The 19,538-nt window shown below is 46.5% G+C and overlaps 1 protein-coding gene and 1 long non-coding RNA gene across 4 annotated transcripts in view; one reads left to right on the top strand and one right to left on the bottom strand.

Moving 5' to 3' along the window:
- The window catches only part of LOC115094369, a 127,352-nt gene extending 126,058 nt beyond the window's left edge, over positions 1-1,294 (bottom strand). For both annotated transcript variants that reach the window (XR_003857542.1, XR_003857541.1), the window contains exon 1: positions 1,061-1,294. This is a non-coding gene — a long non-coding RNA (uncharacterized LOC115094369). The remainder of the gene's footprint in view (positions 1-1,060) is intronic.
- A 194-nt stretch (positions 1,295-1,488) lies between these two features.
- The window catches only part of RBM41 (RNA binding motif protein 41), a 76,827-nt gene continuing 58,777 nt past the window's right edge, over positions 1,489-19,538 (top strand). Inside the window, exons 1-4 of one of the 2 annotated variants that reach the window (XM_029607353.1) lie at positions 1,489-1,712; positions 2,685-2,735; positions 3,715-3,828; positions 14,548-14,740. In XM_029607353.1, the coding sequence (XP_029463213.1) occupies positions 2,728-2,735; positions 3,715-3,828; positions 14,548-14,740 (315 nt within the window). In that variant the 5' untranslated portion in view covers positions 1,489-1,712; positions 2,685-2,727. Of the gene's footprint in view, positions 1,713-2,031; positions 2,057-2,684; positions 2,736-3,714; positions 3,829-14,547; positions 14,741-19,538 lie in introns of those variants that run through there. The other variant, XM_029607354.1, reaches the window with a different exon arrangement.

The following is a 19,538-nucleotide window of genomic DNA, read 5'->3' as shown; positions in this document are numbered from 1 at the left end:
TTCTCTGTGCTCTCCCCTCTACCTCCTCTTCCTTGCATGCTGACAGGGAGAGGAGGGGCTGGAGCAGGAAGCAGAAGGCTGTTCTCTGGTACCCAAGACTGGTCACTGACAAATAGAATCATCAGGGTAGAGTCTTGTGTACGCAGGCAAAAAAACACTACTGCAGTATGGCGACTGCCTAATGGAAGAGCTGGACTTGGTCATGAGCTACATCCTCCCACCCCCCAGTTCTCCTTCTCTTAGTCCTCCCCATCATGCATCTTTCAGTTCCATGCCTGGTTCTGACGCTGTAGGTCCCCACTCTAGTCTGCAGCTGTGACACTGCCAGCACCACTTTCTCTGGAGAAGGTGGTGCTGTCACAGGGACAGCTGTAGTCCCTCCCGACAACACATTACAGGGGAGATACACCGGGCTGTCAGGCTTTCTCCTCACCCTCTGAGACTCCCTGCTTGGCTCTGCTTTTTTACTGCACGGGGAGGAGGGAGAAGCATTCCCCGTTCCCATGCAGATTCACTAGGACTGCTCCCGCTTTGCTCCAGGGGGAGGTGAAAGGACGACAGACTGGACAGCAAGTCAGCAACAGAACCTTTACCAGCAGAAGCGGGGACAAGCAGTCAGTGAAAATTCTGGCGGTAAAAAGGGTTAACACATTGAGCTGCAGGTATTTTAAACTTGCTGGCAGCAGAAGTTACGTCTATAAGACCTAACTTCCTTCAGGAGCAAGCTGTAGGAAAGGAGGAGGATCAAAGCACAAAACTTTTCTGAGCATGCATAGCTCGTCCTCGCCTGCCTGCCGCTTTTGACCGGATTTTAGTGTCCGGTTCCATACCCTAGTCATGTGTAAAGTAGTTTAAACCAATATGCTTGATCATTAGGACCAGCACAATACCGTTTTAAAATTGTACTACATATATCAAAACAAAAATAAAGTCATCGCCAGAAGATCCCTGCAAACTTTCTTTAGTTGCTTTTCGTAAATCCTACTTATAACCTTCAGATGAAGTGAAAGGAAAAAAAAAAAGCTTTAAAACGATTACGATCTGAAAACAGTGACATTACCATATGCACCACAACTCCCAGACGCCTCAGACGAAGAGCATGCGCACAAACCCAAGACCTAATCTGGCCGGAAGCAGCATTCTGCATGTGTATTTTGTCACTCACTGTTATCTGAAGTACGATAACTAGACCCATCCTAACAAGTGGGATCAATACATTTTAAAACTGCAAAACTGTTGGATCATTTTTTTCTCACTGATTCTTTCTAACATTGTGGGGCAGCGCAGCGGCACAGGCAGCCGAGCTTGCTACCTTCAAAATAACTAGCCTGCAGTGCCTGACTAGGAGCCTGCCAATTCCAGTTCCATTTCCTGGTTACCTGCAGCCAATCAGCTGAGCCCGACTGAGTTCTGCTCGGGGAGAGGAGCGGAGATAGCGTTCTCATTGGCTACCTTCTCGTAGGGCCTGCTGTCATCCGCAACCAATCAATTGAATCTTTCTTTCTGGGGCCAACCTTGAGAAGGGGGTGAGAGAGGGAGCCTTTTCTGTTGGCTTGATGCGTGCTCAGGCTGACTTTTGGTTCCTTGCTACCCCTGCTTGTAGCTGATTAGTTGAATTCTCCCTCTTCTGTGGCTACCTGTCACCAGTTATCTGGAGTGGTGGGGCGTAGAGCTTACTGCTTGAATTTGATCTCGGTGCCTCCTGCCTCAAGGTACAAATTGAGGAACTAACTTGATGATGATTGTATGTTAACGTCTTGGATTTAACACTGCTACTACCAAGATAAACCCAATTCAGATATGTTTTTTATTTATAAAGTATACGATTGTTTTTTTTGTTTAGCTTGTCATTGCCATATGATGTTTCAGACACAGCAGTCTGCGCACCCAGTGACAGCTTCCCTCCTACACTGGAACCAGATAGTGTCCTGCTAGCTGAAGCTAGGGGCAGAAGATGGGGGAGGGCAGCAGTCAGTTGCTACCATGTGTGTTGTGTCAAGGACAAGAGGTTGTAGACGCTGTTTCTTAATCCCAACCAGGAGACAAAAGAACTGCGGTAGGACCTCACTTTGCGCTTGTACCACTGCAAGGAGTAGCTTTAGGGAGGAAAAAGCTGGAAGTGGGGAGAGAGGTTAGGCTGAAGGGATAGCAACTAGGGGAGAGGGAGGAGAAGAATTGTTGAAGTTTAGTTGGAGAGCAAGAAAAAGCATGGGAGGTTGACTGAAATGGTGGACACCAGTAGCTGGGGGGTAGGGAAGAAGTGAAGAGGGAGATTATCTGTAAGAAGGGGAAAAGATAAAAGGAAAAATAAAGCAAAATTAAACAACAAAACAAATCCAGAAATGCATGGTAAAAGAGAGTGTTTTACTTTATACAATTTACAAAATAATTTTTAAGACTACAACAAGAGTGGGAGGATAGGAGTAGAACCCAGTTCACATGCCACTAAGCTACCTCATGCTGGCCCTCTTCGCCATCATCCCTACCAAGGAATAATATCAATCAGAAGAACTTTTTTTCCCCATAAAATGTGCTCTAAGTCACCCCACAATTCTGGTCTTGTTGAACCATTTTTCCATCTTGCTGTGTGTTTGTAATGCATGTTTTTCTGTTTTTGTGCTGTACAGTTACTTTTTATAAAATGATCATTTTAAGGTTTCCATATGATAACTTTTGTATTTCAGATCTGACAACACCGCTGTGTGTGTGTAATAGGAGACCAGAGTGATGCGGAGGTAAGAGCCCCTGTCCCAAGGCTATGACAACCAGCAGTTTGAAATCCCTGTTGAGATGAAATCTTCAGCCATTTCCTGCCTCTCCCAAGAGAGCAGGGTGAAATTGGTCTCGCTGCTGGAGGCTCTTTGTTTATAATTTTTACTTTTAAAAAATGTGAGCAGGTTAGCCTGCTAGGAACTGTTTTGATTTGAGAGAGTAAAACATGCATAAACTGTTGGTTGTAACAATGGTTCTGCCTGAATAAGGACTATGAGAGGGCACCCACCTTCTAGCAATATATATAGTCTGTCACTCGCTGGTGCTAGGTGGGGAATGGAAGGCTGGGAGCTCTGCTAGAGTTCAATACTTATGCAGAGAAGATGCCCTGACTGTGATAAGTGGATCTTTGTGATTCATTTTTAATCTACTAAACACTTGCTGAAAGGGGATTTTAGTCAAATTTTTGTCGAGATATTTGCCTTCATTAAATATGCAAAGAATGGGTTACCTTTGTAAGCATACATACAAACACCAGGTCATACTATCTGAGAACAGAGCATTTAAAAATTCATAATTTCTTCTCCCTTTGTATATATTTTGATGAGATAAAAATGAGGGACGGCAGAGTGAGTCCATTACCCTTTGCTGGTTTATTTGTTTCTAGGACTGTGTTTTACTATTGCCTCTATTCTGTGAAATTTGGAAGGCTGAAAAGATTGTTGTGTGAGACCGGCCTGCTTGTCCCATCTGGTGGTTGAATAATTCCATATGTATGGCTAGTATTATGGCTTAAGAATGTTGCAGAATTGAAGCCTATGTGACTGTTTCAGGCACAGTGCAGACACACAGCTTTGCTGTTCATTAGAAGAGCCTGAACTATTCAATAGAGTTTTGTGTAAAATATGTTTACTGTATCTTTTAGTGTTTTTTTGTGAGTATAAAGATTGTAATGAACATGCCTGGGTTTTTTTTTCTGTATTTTGTATTCTCAAACCTCAGGGTTAGCAGCCTGTCCACTGATGACCTTATCTTGGAGGACCTAGAAACCGAAGGGGAGAGGCAACTGAAATCCCTCCTTCACAATCAGCTAGACACCTCTGTCTCTTTTGAACAGTAAGTATTAGAACTATAGGATAGCGGTGGGTGCAGGTTTGAATAGCCCATGTTGCTTGCAGTGCAAGTGGCCACTCTTACCTATATACAATGCAGTCAGTTTTCTCAAGGAAGCTACCTGTGTTTCCTTTTGAAAGTTAACAGGCTGTAAAGTGCTTGTGTTAAAAGCAGTTGCAGACTTTGCATTTGTCATTTGTGTGAGCAGCTGAGCAGGGACAAAATTGCATGCATTCATTTGGGAATCGAATATACCTGTGATTTTACCCCCATCCTCTGACCTAAATACGTCCATTGGAATACCTCTTTTTTTTATCTGGATTAAAATACATCTGCCACAGAAGCTCATGTGTGCTTTTCAGCCAGGCCAGTTGACCCAGGTTAATTGGTGTTTTACTCAGGTAACTGGATTCGAAAATGTTCTCACTATCGGGGTTAATGTTCAGCCAGTGTAAAGCCTGCAGGTACTTTTTTGCCTAAAGACATCACACTGATTTTCAAACCAGATGTACACGCATACTTTTGCTTTAAAGGTTGTTATCCCGGCAACACTATGTGCGCACAGTTACACCTGCTATTTGCTGCATGGAGTTCTGCCTAGAGAATTTTGTTTGCATACTCTTTCAAATGAATAATGTATGCATGCAAGTCCCAATCCCACCCAGACTCCACCCCCCTGGAACATATCTCCCTGATGCTTGTAAATGCATGCACATACAGCCGGTATGTGTGTAATTTTATACACATCGGTCATGCAGTTTTCTAAAAGGGCCATTTTGGCAGGTAAAACACTACTTTTCCTGCAGAAGTTCCTTTGAAAAATTACCCTCCCTATGTTCACGGACCCAGGCACTTCTTATTGCAATACACTGACTCCTGTTACTGCTGTCATGGTGGCAATGAATCAAAGTGAAAAATCCCCTCTGCCATAGCTTGGGGCTAATTGTTTGTGCTGGTAGGCAAGTGATGTTGGTTAAACATTTTCTCTGTGGCACAATAAGAAATAAAACAGATGATGTGTGAAATCATTGATGGATGTGTATGTATTTCACAGAGACTAAGAGAAAAAAAAACTTAGGCAGGGTATAGGCTTGCAATTGTCACTTAATTTGGTGTAAAGATTTTCTGTGATGACCGAGAACCGGTAGAATTGCTATATCAGCCAATCGGTGGGTGAAATGCAAAAGTCTGGATAAGTTGTCATGCCTGGTTACCTGCCTGATGGCTTTATTTACAAACATTTGATATTCCACTTTTTACCAGAATTGCACTCAGTTTGAGGATCAGCAAGCCCATTAATGGAAACAATTAGTAATGATGCCATTTTAATAAAATAGAGTCCAGGGAGGGAACTTTGTTCTTTCGAATGAGTTAACAGGGGAAAAGCCTGGTTTAATAACATGCCTTAGCTTTTTTTCTGGAAAGCGAGATAGGTAGATTCCAGGCAGACAGATAGTGCAACCTCGTTCCATTTATTGGGAACAAGGCAGCTGAAAGCCCTCAGTCTTGTGTGGATCAGTTTGACAGCGTCAGGGATAGGGAGGAGGGAAGGGCCTTTTGTGAGGATGGGTGTTCTCTAGCAGGGAAGGAGATGGGAAAGATACTACGGGGCCTGTTTGTTAACACATTTGAACACAAAGCAGAGGGTTTTGCATTTAATCCTGGTTTCAATTGGCAGCCAGTACAGTTTGTAAAAGATGGGCCTAATGTAGTCTGATGATTTGGCGCCTACTAAGATTCCGGCTGCTGTGTTTTGCATGAGTTCAAACAGGTCAAGGAGAAACCATTTAGGTAAAGAGTTAAAATAATATAACTGGCTGGTATGTGGATAACTGATGCAATACAATATATATATATATATATTTGCTTTTTCTATATGTTTTTATGATTTTGATTGTAAGTATTGATTTTAGCTGCTTATTTAAGAGATTTTATGACATGTTGAAATTATGTATTTATATCTTAGATTGCCAATTTTGAATTGCAAATGTTTTAACTGATATTTGCCCATTAATGTAAACCAACGTGATATGTCTACATGAATGCTGGTATACAAAAAAACAATACATGAATAAAATAAATAAATAAGATTATGATGGTCGAGGTAGTTGCATATTTGGTGACTCTGGCACAGGAACATAAATGAAGCTGTTACTACCTTCGAGCGGTGAGGTTGAATCCCTAGCCCTTTTGTAGATTCTTTGGCCTGGAGGGGTGGTTCCTGATAGGGAGGTTATAAACTGTAGGGGGTTGACCTCGGCAGCTTAGCCAAAGGAGTTCAGACTTGAAGGGGATAAGTTTGAGTTTGTGGCTGTTGAACCATTGGGCTACTGCCATCGGACAGCTGTTGAGACTGGCGATGGGAGAGGCTTGGTTAGAGCAAAATTTAATGCAAAGTTGGATGTCCTCAGCAAGCAGGTGATATTCTATGCTGAAAGATAGAATCAGATCACAGATAGTACAGGTGTAAATGTCAAAGTGAATCAGAGAAAGAACTGAACCTTGAAGTACTCCATATATGAGGAGTTTTGGGTGCACTGTTCATTTGCTCATATGACTGAGTTCTGTTGGATAGGAAAGATTCAAGCTGTTTCTTCGATGCTGAATCAAGAGAATGTGATCAACCATGTCAATCTGGAATAGGATGGAGTTGCGCCCCATGATCTGCAGAGTCCTGGCTTCTGTAGGTCATTGTGAACAGGTTGAGTGGTGCTTCTTTCTCTGTTTCAACAGGATTGTCTACTTTTATACCTGCACCCTTGTTTTCAGTCTAATGTTGCTTTATAGGTTGCCTTTAGGCATTCTTGTATGAAATATAGTAAGAACGCTGTTGGGAAGATCATGTTGGTCTGTCTATGACTTAGCACAAGCAAAACAATGGGAAGTAGGATGATGTGCTTTTTGTCATTTTGAGAGCGTGGTGTGGCTTTATTTATTTATTTAGACATTTTATATACCGTCGTTCCATCTTTAGATCACAATGGTTTACAAAGTGATATTCATTGTTATTTACAAAGTGGTATTCATTGGCAGGCATTATCAAGTGTAATTTTCTAGCGTATTTTAAATTGATCTAGTACATAAGGCTAAGGGGTACAGATAAATGAGATGAGCCTTTGCACGGTTAATGCAACTCCAACATTGCTCTCTGCTTCAACGGCAAAGGGAAATGTGGAAAAGAGGAGTTGCATTCAGATAACAACCAACAAGGACTGAACTCACAATCTGGGTAAACAAATAAGCGTGGCGGTAGCTTGCTTATTACGGCGGTTACTACCCTAAACCAATTAAACCTGATACATCACTTTGAATACATATACAGTACTGCTCTCTGCTACGGCAGGGGGAAATGTGGAAAAGAGGATTTATATTCAGACAACAACCAACAAGGACTGAACTGTTGCGCATCCAGGCCACGTCCGCTCCGCGGCCGGCCCTGCTCACCTCGCTCTCCCATCCACGAGCTCCGGGCTCTCCTCCTCCGCAGCGTTCGCAGCGGCTTCCCCGCTCTCAGTCCCCGATGCAGGCCTCACAGCGGAGCTCCCGTCAGGGCTCGACGTCCTCGGCCCTGCCCCTAGGCACACATGTGGCCGACCTGCAGCCCTTTAAAGGGCCAAGCACGGGGAAACCCCGAGAGACGCATAATGATGACATCACAGGGACTCCATATATAAGGCAGGAATCAGACCCATGAGCCCTGCCTTGGCAATTGGGTCATACACTCTGGTGTTCTCTAGTTTGCCTTTTCCAGCGTCTCCTGTGTCTCCTGTTCTTTCGTCTCTCCATCCCTGGTAGTACCCTTCGGACTGATCTCATGGTACTGACCTCTGCCTGTTCTCTGACTACTCCTGATCGCTGCCTGGCCTGACTACTCCCGGACTGACTACAGGTACTGACCCCTGCTTCGGTTGGACTGATACTTTGGCCTTGATGCTCGCTATCCACTCGGACACTCTCTTCTGGCCTCCTGCAACCTCTAGACATTCCTACCTGAACAGCGACCGCGCACCCTTGTTCATGGTGAGCACACCCCTGCGAGGCCCACCTAAGATCAGGTGGCCCGGGTAACTAAGGGCTCAACCTGAGGGAACCCCGGGTTTCTATTGGCGAAGCTCCTGCTAGCCTCTGTCTCCTCCTGTGCTCTGCCTCCTGGTGGCAGGCGCTCTCCGGGTCCGACCCGAGGGCCGTACCAATCCTGCACCAGGCCAAGGGTCTACCTCCAGCGCAACAGGTTGCCAAGGCCATGGACTCGGCGGAGGCTTCCACCGTGCAGGCCATTCCTGGCATAGCTGCTCATGTCCGAGAGCAACAGCGAACCCTAGAAGCTTTGGCTTCATCAGTGGAAAGACTACAGTCTCAACTACAGGATCTTGTTATGGCCAATTCAGGGGGTCTGGCTCAAACCCTGTCCCTGCGAGCATCATTGGCCCTTCCAGCTCCACCCCATTTCAACGGGGATCCGTGCCTCTGCCGAGGATTTCTCAATCAGTGCTTTATGCGATTTGCACTGCATAAGTTACATAAGAAATTGCCATGCTGGGTCAGACCAAGGGTTCATCAAGCTCAGCATCCTGTTTCCAACAGAGGCCAAACCAGGCCACAAGAACCTGGCACCTACCCAAACATCAAGAAGATCCCATGCTACTGATGCAATTAATAGCAGTGGCTATTCCCTAAGATTAATAGCAGTTAATGGACTTCTCCAAGAACTTATCCAAACCTTTTTTGAACCCAGCTACACTAACTGCATTAACCACATCCTCTGGCAACAAATTCCAGAGCTTAATTGTGCATTGAGTGAAAAAGAGTTTTCTCCGATTAGTCTTAAATGTGCTACTTGCTAACTTCATCGAATGCCCCCTAGTCCTTCTATTATCCGAAAGTGTAAATAACCGCTTCACATCTACTTGTTCAAGACCTCTCATGATCTTAAAGACCTCTATCATATCCCCCCTCAGCCATCTTTTCTCCAAGTTGAACAGCCCTAACCTCTTCAGCCTTTCCTCATAGGGGAGCTGTTCCATCCCCTTTATCATTTTGGTTGCCCTTCTCTGTACCTTCTCCATCACAACTATATCTTTTTTGAGATGCGGCGACCAGAATTGTACACAGTATTCAAGGTGCGGTCTCACCATGGAGCGATACAGAGGCATTATGACATTTTCCGTTTTATTAACCATTCCCTTCCTAATAATTCCTAACATTCTGTTTGCTTTTTTGACTGCTGCAGCACACTGAGCCGACGATTTTAAAGTATTATCCACTATGATGCCTAGATCTTTTTCCTGGGTGGTAGCTCCTAACATGGAACCTAACATCGTGTAACTACAGCAAGGGTTATTTTTCCCTATATGCAACACCTTGCACTTGTCCCCATTAAATTTCATCTGCCATTTGTATGCCCAATCTTCTAGTCTTGCAAGGTCCTCCTGTAATGTATCACAATCTGCTTGTGATTTAACTACCCATCTTGTTTTATTCATCAAATTAATGGTTCAAGTGTCAAAATAAATAGGAGTGGGGACATCAGACAACCTTGTCTTGTGCCTTGAGATAAAGCAAATGCGCTCGACAGAGTCCCATTCATCTGTATATATAAATATATGCAGCCAGGTTGGAGTATAAAACCCGAATGGCCTTCAGGATGTATCCCTGAAAACCAAATGTTAATAATACATTCTGTAAAAAAGATCATGAGACCCTGTCGAAGGCCTTTTCTCTATCGAAACTGACTATGAAAGGTTGGAAAATCTTGCCAAATTTGCTCTTCTCTATGGACAACAGCATCTTCTTGATATTGATGTTAGCCTGATGACCAGCCGCAAACCCAGCCTGTTCTTTTGAGATTAAAGTGGATAGCACTAATTTGAACCTATTGGCCAAAATTTTCGCATAGATTTTTATATCTAGATTAAGGGGCGATATTGTCCGATATGAAGATGGGCATTCTGGGGCTTTCCCTGGTTTAGGAATTACAGCAATAACTGCTGTTTTTGAGGAGACTGGCATTGTTCCTCTATAAATCATGTCACTGAAATACTCTAAAAGTGGGATGCTCATGGATTCCTGCAGCACTTTGTAAAAAAGTGCATGTAGACCATCCGGTCCAATGGATTTGAAAAGTTTGAGATCCTTTATGACCCTCTCTATCTCTTCTACCATAATTTGTTTATTTAATGCTGCCAACATAACATCATCCATCCTGGGTAAATGTACCTGAGTCATAAACTCTCCCCTAAGCTCCAAATCTTCAAGGTCTTGCGCATACAATTCCTTACAACATTCCCAAAATACCTCCCCTATCCCTTTGTTATCTGAATGCCAGATGACCAGGGCATCTTTAAGGCCTTTGACTTGGGTTGAGCCCCTCTGTGCTTTAATCAAATTTTCAAGCATTTTACCTGGTTTGTTACCATAACAGTAAAACTTATGTTTTATCGCAAATATGGAGTTTTGAGCTCACTGGTGAAGCAGATCATTTAAGCTTTTTTGGATCATGACTAACTCCTCCTTTCTCTGCTTCTGACCTGAATCTATGTAAAGTTTTTTGGAAAGGTTTAATCATTTAGTGAGCTCTAAAATTGAACTATTCTGTTTCTTATGCTTTACAGTGAAATAATTGATCATTTCCCCGCGCATGACCGCTTTGGCAGCCTCCCAGTATAATGTCGGTGTGGATTTGTGCTGCGCGTTATGAGTTTCATACTCTTGCCACTTCGTTTCTAGAAAAGATCGGAATGCAGCATCACTATTTTAGAGTCATAGGCATACGCCAAAATAAAGGGTCTGAGAGGCATCTTTGTTTACCCAGTGCGCAGGTTACAGGACAGTGATCTGTTATAACCAATGGTCCTACCTGGGCTGCTTTTGTTCGGGGAAATAGTTCCTCACTTATTAAGATATAATCGATTCTAGATTTTGATTTGTGAGCTCTTGCCGAGTGGGAGAATTCTCTTTCCCCTGGATGGAGAATACACCAGATGTCTAATAAATTTAATACATCACACAATAAATTTACCTCTTTATCTCTGTGGGTAGCTGCACTCTTAATACTAGGGCTTTTGTCCATCTCTGAATCTGCAGCGAAATTAAAACAACTCCCATCAAGATAGGGGCCGGTCCTAAGTTCTGTAAATGACAGATATGATCAGTATAAAACTCATGCTTATAAACATTAGGAGCATAAATTGAGGCTGGTATTACATCCTGATCACATAATTTACCCTTATCTAGTAGGAATCTATCTTCGGGGTCTTTTCACTCTCCATTTGGAATGCGACATTTTTGTGAATTAATATTCCCACCCCACATTTTTGGAGGACCCCGGGCCCGAAAAATCCTGCGAAATCCAGTTGTTTTTTTTAGTTTTTTATATTCTTTTTCTATCAAATGAGTTTCCTGTAAAAATATGATATTACCTTTTAGGCATTTTAATTGTGCTAGAACCTTTGATCTTTTTACCAGTGTACCTAGTCCTGCAACATTCCAGGATATACATTCAAGTAGTGTTTCTATCCGTAACCTTTAGGCATGTGAAAAAATTCAGAGATCTACCCAATTTAAGAGGGCAAAGGTGCCCCAAGCTGAGCCCCTCTTCCTCTCTACCTGCTCTCAGAATATTTAATACTAATGCTGGTGTCTCATAGGTGTTCCTTTTCTTCCGATAATTGTCCCTCCCCTTTCTTTGCCCCACAGAATCCTTTCCCATCACCATATCTCCCACCCTTCTGAAATGAAGGGAGAGGGTCTTTATGGTGCGAGCGGTTGCCACCTTGGCAACACTGTTAACTGATTCAAGCCGTTCGCACTGTCCGAGATAGTTGCTAGTATGTCCTTGTTTAGATGCTGTTTCATCATCAGGGTGTTCAAGCTTTCCCAGCTCATCGTTGAATTCCAGGATATTCTATCCCTTAATTCTATTAATGTATCTCTGTTAATCCTGTAATCTGTAGTAAGCAAATGTGTAACTGAAAACCACTGACAATAACACTCTGTAAGAAAAACAAAAACTTGTAAAATTCCTCTGGGCGGGTAGATTGCCCATAAGTATCCATTATACTAAGAATACTAGAATTGGAGCACTGTGTCCATCTTATCCCAGCCTCCTGAAAAAGTCGACCTGAGAATTTCATTCCCCTGGAGATGCCAGAGACTCCACAAATTTTGTTGCTTCTGCTGCCAACTCGAAAATCTGTGATTTATATTGGTACCATAGTTTAAATCGGGCTGGGTACAGAAGAGCAAATTTAACTTGAAGAGCACTTAGTTTGGAGCACACCTGCGTGAATTCTTTCCACCTTGCTGAGACAGCCGCCGAGAAGCCTTAAATAAGAGAATGCAGTGCTCGTTGCTTGTGATAGAGCTGTAATATGTCCACTTTTTGGGCATAGTTTAGCAATTTAAAAATCACCACGCGTAGCTTAGCTCTTCCTGCCACTATGCCTCCCAGTCTGTGCACGTTCAATGATTATCGACCCTCTATCATCTGTGAGGCCAAGGCCTGTACCTAGGCCCGCCTCCAAGAACGATTTTAGCTGCTTTTCCTCTACTGTCTCCGGGACTCCGAAGGCTCGCAGGTTATTACCTCGAGAGCGATTTTCCAAATTGTCTATCTTCGACGCTTGGTCTTCCACTAACTTTTCAAGCTTTTGTATCGTACGGGCGGTTGCACTGGCATCATCTTCCAAAACTCCAATTCTACTTTCCGTCATCTCTATACATGAGTTAAAGTTGGCTATCAAGTTTTGTACACCCGCAAACTTTGTCGAAATCGCATCAAAGCGTCCACTCAATGCCCTTACTACCACTTCTGTTAGGACTTCGAAATTTGCTTCCTTGAGCGATGTTACACACAGATTTTCTTTGGTGGTGGCCATTTTGGATTGGAACATCTGCGGTGTTTCTTTTACTTTTTTCGCAGATCTAGTCCTCATTACCTTTGTTGTACGTGTTTATAAATCTGTCCATATACCATCTGCCATGAGCTGCCAGCAATTAATCTTGAGTAAGTTGGCTAGGTGCGTTGTTCTTGCTTATTTTTACCCCCAGAGCCCGAAGTCAAGCAGCCGTTCGGGTTCACTGCACCACGTGACCCCTTAAGTTCTTTTTTTTTTTTTTTTACAAATTACTAATAAACCTCCACCTTTTCGTTTAGGTCTAGGAAAGTGAAATACCTCATAGTTGGGGTGGAAAATTTGGTTTAGCAGAACGTTATCTTTGTCAATCAGCCAGGTTTCAGTAATGCAGAATATAGTTGATATAGTTGATTGTAAATCTTATAGCAGTTGGTTAATCAAAGTGATTTTTGTTTTTTTATATAGACTGAACATTCAATAGTAGCAGAGTAAACATTAGACATCCTAGTATGGGTTCAATGAAGCACCTCTGGTCCATGACTGTAGTTTTAAATCCAGGGATCTATGAAGTAATCCACTTCCCTTAAAGCACGCACACAGGGGCATGCTCCTTTGTTGCGCTCCTTCATGCGCACGCTTCACATTGCAAGCACCTTTGGCATCGCCGCGGTGGTTTGTAGGAGGCAGTAGGCAGGCTCTGGACGGGCTGGACTCCTCGGCACCGGCAGCTCGCTCCTCACCACCTCGGAGGGGGCGGGCACCCTCAGGGGTAGATTTTCAAAAACGGCGCGTTGGCATACTTTTGTTGGCGCTCCAGGCGCAAACAAAAGTACGCGGGATTTTAGTAGATACGTGCGTATCCGCTAAAATCCTGGATCGGCGCGCGCAAGGCTACCGATTTCGTGTAGCCGGCGCGCGCCGAGCCGCGCAGCCTGCCTCCGTTCCCTCCGAGGCCGCTCCGAAATCGGAGCGGCCTCGGAGGGAATTCGCTAACGCCCTCCCCTCACCTTCCCCTCCCTTCCTCTACCTAACCCACCCCCCCGGCCCTGTCTAAACCCCCACCCTACCTTTGTTGGGGGATTTACGCCTCCCAGAGGGAGAAGTAAATCCCCATGCGCCAGCGGGCTGCTGGCGCGCCTAGACGAGACCCAGGGGCGGTTCCGGAGGGCGCGGCCATGCCCCTGGGCCACCCCGGGCCGAAACCACGCCCCTGGGCCCGCCCCCGAAATGCCGCGTCCCGCCCCGAAAACGGCACGCCGCTCGGCCCCGCCCCCGACACGCCCCCCTCGGAAAACCCCGGGACTTATGCGAGTCCCGGGGCTCTGCGCGCGCCGGTAGGCCTATTGAACATAGGCACACCGGCGCGCAGGGCCCTGCTCGCGTAAATCCGGGTAGATTTACGCGAGCAGGGCTCTTAAAATCCGCCCCTCAGCGCGTCCCTCTCGCTCCCCTCCCCCTGGTGCCAGTGGAAGGGCGTCTCGGCGAGGCCAGGTAGGTCTTCCTTCCCATTGCCTTCGGCTGTTGTTGCAATTGCCACATTTCATGCTGGTCGGGCAGATGCTGGCAGGTCTGCAAGAATTCCGCTCCCACATCTGTTAGTGGGGGAGTATATCTTATGTACTTGGTGGTGGTATCCATTTTGTTAAAGCTAGATTTTCTTAGGTTTCAATGGTTTGTTTTCCATTTGTCTAGAAATTCTTCTCATCTGGAGCTCCCCTGGCAATTGCAGCAGCACAACACTCCCTTCTACTGGGAAGATCAGCTTTGATTGACAGGATCTCCCGTGGCCTAGAATTATTTGGAACTGTCAGATGGTTTACATGATTTAATTCTTGAATTTGATGAGCTGAATTTGCTTTGCTTGCAGGTGTGTGTCTAAGAGACAATGCTTCGCCCCAGCCACAGTGTACAAACCTTTCGGAGAAGAAGCGGCAGGCGCCTTGACTTTATCTCAATTCCAGATTCTGCAGGAGAGTGACAAAGAAACCGCCTCTTTCAGGGAACTCGGACTGACGGACTGTGAGATCCTCCTCTGGAAACAGCGGGGCTCAGTTACCAAGGCAGGGGAATTTTTTTTCTTTTTGCTGGGGTGGCAGCACGGTGCAGACCAAGTAGATCCATCCATCACTGTGTGATGCTGAGCAACTTAAGTGACTTATTTTAAAGATTTATAGTCTGCTCATCTCCAACAGTTCAAGGCCGATTGCATCAAATATATGCATAATTTTAAAAAAACAGGACAGCATGCCAGAACCAAAGCACAAGCAGCATTACTTAAAACACTATTAAAATGGTAAATGTCTGATTGTATGTAAAACTCCTTGCTGAGTAACTATGGTACTGCATCCTCCCCAAAGGCATGCCTGGGAAAAAATTTAAAAAAAAAAAGCTTTCTTAAATGTAGAAGTACATGCCATGGTTCTCATGTTTTTAGGAAGTGAGTTCCATAATGAAGGGCCCACAACAGAAGAAGCACGATTCGAAGCCTCAGCTAAATGCACTTCGCAGTAGGCAAGAGTTAGCAGAGCGAAGCATGAGAGCTGGCATGTAAAACCGCAAGACATCATTAATCCATAGAGCAAAGTTATTTTCTCTGTATGTACCCGGATCAGTCCAGACAGTGGGTTGAGCCTCCTGTCCAGCAGATGGAGACAGAGAAAAACTGAAAGGGTATCCTGTATCAGGACAGTGCTCACCCTGTGTCCCTTCAGTATTTCTCTGTCTCCAGCAGATGCAGATAGCAGAACCTGCAGTTCCCCTCTAGACAGTTATATGGTTTGGGAAAGTCTCATTTCTCCCTCTTTCTGTCTTATCTTGGATCAAGCAAGTACTTATTATACTTAATTTCTCTTTTAAACAAAAAAAAAACCACGCTTGGACTTTTGCTTACTGTTAGGGAACAACAGTGTTTGCCCCTTTCTCTTACTGGGTACCTAGGGGGGCTTTGCCCTTTGAAACCTTCAGCCTAGGACCCTACCCGGTGGCCTGCCTGGCTAGGGGTGAAACTGGAGGTCCAGTCCCTCCCCCGCGCAGACCCAGAGATGCAGCATTCCTCGGGTCTGCTGACAGAGAAGTTAATTCCTCTGCTTCTTAAAACTCAGCAGAAAGAGCGGGTATCTGATTATTTCTCTTCCCTGCTCTCAGCAGACACCGGCAATTCTTGCCGTTCTACATGTGGCAGATCTGCCCCCCCCCCCCCCCCTTTCCCTCCATGCTTCGATCGGCTTGCTCCTTAGTGGGTGTGGAGCCTGCCTTGAGGCTCCTCTTGCGAGGGAGTTTGTTCGCGTTGTTTGACTGGCAGGGAAGGCTCCTCTGTGCCGGATAAATCAGCTGGTCGCTCTCGGCCCGGCAGACGCGCTGCAAACTGCAGGAACGGCGGCCATTTTGGCTCCAGACCTCGTTGAGCAAAATGAGCCTGATGGGGGAAGGAACCCGATTTTTCCACACTTCTCCCTCCCCCCAGATTTAAGCCCCGTGGACTCCCCGGATGCCAGCCCTGACCCCCTGCATGCTGAGCCCCCTCCTCCTCTGCCAGGGAAATCTCCGGGGCTGTTTTCAGCCGATTTTGTTTTACTTATGTATAAGGCTTATATTGCCCACCTTTTACAGCAGGATGACCCATTAGATCCTCAACTGCCTGCCTGCCCTCCGCCTGCTAAGGTCCCCAGATCGTCTGCTGCGCAGGGGCCCAGGACCCCTGATTCTCAAGGGGTGGTCTCAGGGGCCCGGTCCCCCTGGCCCCCGCTGATCCTCCCCCTCAGATACCGGACCCGACCCTGATGCCGATGTCCTCGCTCTGAACCCACCAATAGAGGAGGACGACCCCAGGGTGTTAATGCCTGTTCCAGCGTGAAGAGCTAGACCCACTTATACCCCATGTTTTGGCCGAGTTGGGCTTAGATGCACCCCCGGAGGACAACACAACTGCTTTGGCTCCTGGCAATGTTGACCCGGTCCTGGCTGGCCTTAGGGCACCCCTGCGCACCTTCCCTTTACATCTGATGCTGATGCAGATACTGCTACAGGAATGGGAAACACCGGAGGCTGGTCTACGCATGGGTAGGGCCATGGATAAGCTCTACCCTCTTCCAGATCCATCTCTGGATGTGCTCCGGATTCCCATAGTTCTCTTCGGTCTCCGCTGTCACGAAGAGAACTATGATTCCAGTAGTAGGATCAACTGTTTTAAAATACCTTCAGGACCGCAAGTTGGAAGTCTACCTCAAACGAATATTTGAAGTTTTGGTGCTCGGGGTCCGGGCAACAGTGTGTAGCAGTCTCATGCAGTGGGCAAGCCTCAGGTGCGTTCAACAACTACTCAGCACCCAGAACCTCCCATCTGCAGAGGCGGAACAGGCAGAACGGCTGGAAAGCGCCATTGCGTATGGGGCGGATGCCCTCTATGATCTCCTCAGGGTGCAGGCCAGAGCTATGGTTTTGGCAGTGTCCGCTAGACGTCTTCTCTGGCTTTGTAATTGGGCAGCGAACTCCTCTTCTAAAGCACAATTGGGCATTCTCCCATTCAATGGTAAGTTGCTCTTTGGGGAGGACCTGGAGCAGCTTATTAAATCTCTGAGGGACAATAAGATTCATAAGCTGCCGGAGGACCGTCCTTTTTTCCTTCATGCTCCCGGTTCCAGGGTCAGCACAAATACAACAGGTCGAGAGGGGTGGCCCAAAGACCCACATCCACCTCTTCTAGATTTCAATCTTGGTCTCATTCCTTTCGTGGCTGACATCAGTTCCGAGATGCTCACCCTCAGGGTTCCGCCTTGAAGTCCTCCCAATGAGATGGGGCCGGTCCATTCCTCCATTCCACCTTAGGTGGATGTCTGTCCCTTTTTCTCGAGGAGTGGGTCAAAATTACTTCAGATCAGTGGGTCCTCGAGGTGATCGAAAAAGGCTACGCCTTAGAATTTGCTCGGGATATCCCCGACCACTTTCTAATCTCTCCTTGCGGGAGTCTGAAGCGTCCAGCGGTGTGGCAGACTCTTGACAGTCTACAAGAGCTCGGTGCCATACTCCCTGTGCCATTGGAGGAACAGGGGTCTGGCCATTATTCCATCTACTTCGTCGTTCCAAAGAAGGTCGGCTCCTTCTGACCAATCCTGGACCTCAAGAGTGTCAACCGGCCCCTCATGGTTCCCCATTTCCTGATGGAGACTCTGCGAGCGATCATAGCGGTAGTTCGCTCAGGCGAGTTTCTGGCTTCTCTCGACTTGACGGAGGCCTTCCTGCATATCCCCATCCGCCACGACTATCAGAAGTATCTCCACTTCTCCATCCTGGGGCAGCACTTCCAATTCCGGGCATTTCCATTCAGCTTGGCCACTGCGCTGCGCACATTCACCAAGGTCATGGTAGTAGTGGCGGCCTCCCTCTGCCGGGAGGGAATCCTGGTCTAGCCTTACCTGGGCCACTGACTCATACAGGCCAAGTCAGAGAAATTCTGCACCGCAGCAGTCAACAGAATCTTGACATTTCTCACCTCCCTTGGGTGGATAGTCAACTTCTCTAAGAGCAACTTCAAGGCCTCCCAGGTCCTGGAATTCTTGGGACCCCATTTCGACACCCGCGTGGGCAAAGTTTTGTTACCCGAGGCTCGTGCGCTCAAGCTCATGGATCAAGTTCAACATCTCTTGTCCCTCTCAGTTCCCACGGCCTGGGACTACCTTCAGGCCATGGGAACTGATGGCCTCCACTATAGATTTGGTTCCTTGGATGTTTGCGCATATGCGTCCTCTACAGAAAGCTTTGCTCTCCCGCTGGAAGCAGGTCTCGGAGGAGTTCCAAACACCCCTTCTGCTCTTAGACTCTACCATTGCCAGCATGCAGTGGTGGCTTTCACTCACTCACCTCTTGAAGGGAATGCCTCTGGAGACACCCCAATGGATCATTGTTACGACGGATGCCAGCCTCTCCGGCTGGGGAGTGGTGTGTCAGAACAAGTCTACACAAGGACTATGGTCTCCTGTACATTTCCCATGGCACATCAATCGTCTGGAGGCCCGAGCTGTCTGACTGGCACTTAAGACATTCTTACCCTTGCTCTGTCGCAAAGCTGTGCGGGTCCTCTCTGACAGTGCCACCACATTAGCTTACATAAATCGCCAGGTTGGTACCAAGAGTCGTCTGGTGGCTCTGGAGGCCAGCAAGCTGCTCTCCTGGGCGGAGAGACATCTGAGTCGTCTGGCAGCCTCCCACATTGTGGGGAAGGAGAATGTTCAAGCGGACTTCCTCAGCTGTCAACACCTAGACCCCGGAGAGTGGGAGTTGTCCAAAGAGGTAATGGATCTTCTGGTGTGACAGTGGGGGGTTCCTCACTTAGACCTGATGGCTACCCTGAACAATGCAAAGGCTCCCAGGTTCTTCAGTTGCAGAAGGGAGCACTGCTCGGAAGGAGTGGATGCCCTTGTTCTTCCCTACGTGTTCTCACCTTGGCCTCTGGTGGGAAAGGTTGTCAGAAGGATAGAACTCCACAAGGGACCGGTTATTCTCGTGGCACCAGAGTGACCTCTGAGACCGTGGTTCTCAGATCTGGTGAACCTCGCAACAGACGGTCCTCTTTGCCTCAGTCACCTCCCAAACCTGCTCCGCCAAGGACCAGTATTTTTTGATCAGGCGGATCGCTTTTGTCTAGCGGCCTGGCTTTTGAGCGGCGGCGACTAAGGAAAAAAGGGTATAAGGAGGAAGTTATGTCCACTCTCTTGCGGGCACGGAAGCCTTCTACCTCTCTCACTTACATCCGGGTATGGAGAGTGTTTGAGAATGCGTGTGCCGAGTCCGGAGTCCCAGCACACAAGGCTCTGGTGTCCCACGTCCTCTCATTCCTGCAATCTGGCCTCTCCAAAGGTTTGT

The sequence above is a fragment of the Rhinatrema bivittatum genome, chromosome 6 (assembly GCF_901001135.1).
Source record: "Rhinatrema bivittatum chromosome 6, aRhiBiv1.1, whole genome shotgun sequence".
Lineage (NCBI taxonomy): Eukaryota > Metazoa > Chordata > Amphibia > Gymnophiona > Rhinatrematidae > Rhinatrema > Rhinatrema bivittatum.
The sequence above is the reverse complement of the archived record's forward strand: the minus strand, read 5'-3'. Positions and strand labels throughout refer to the sequence as shown.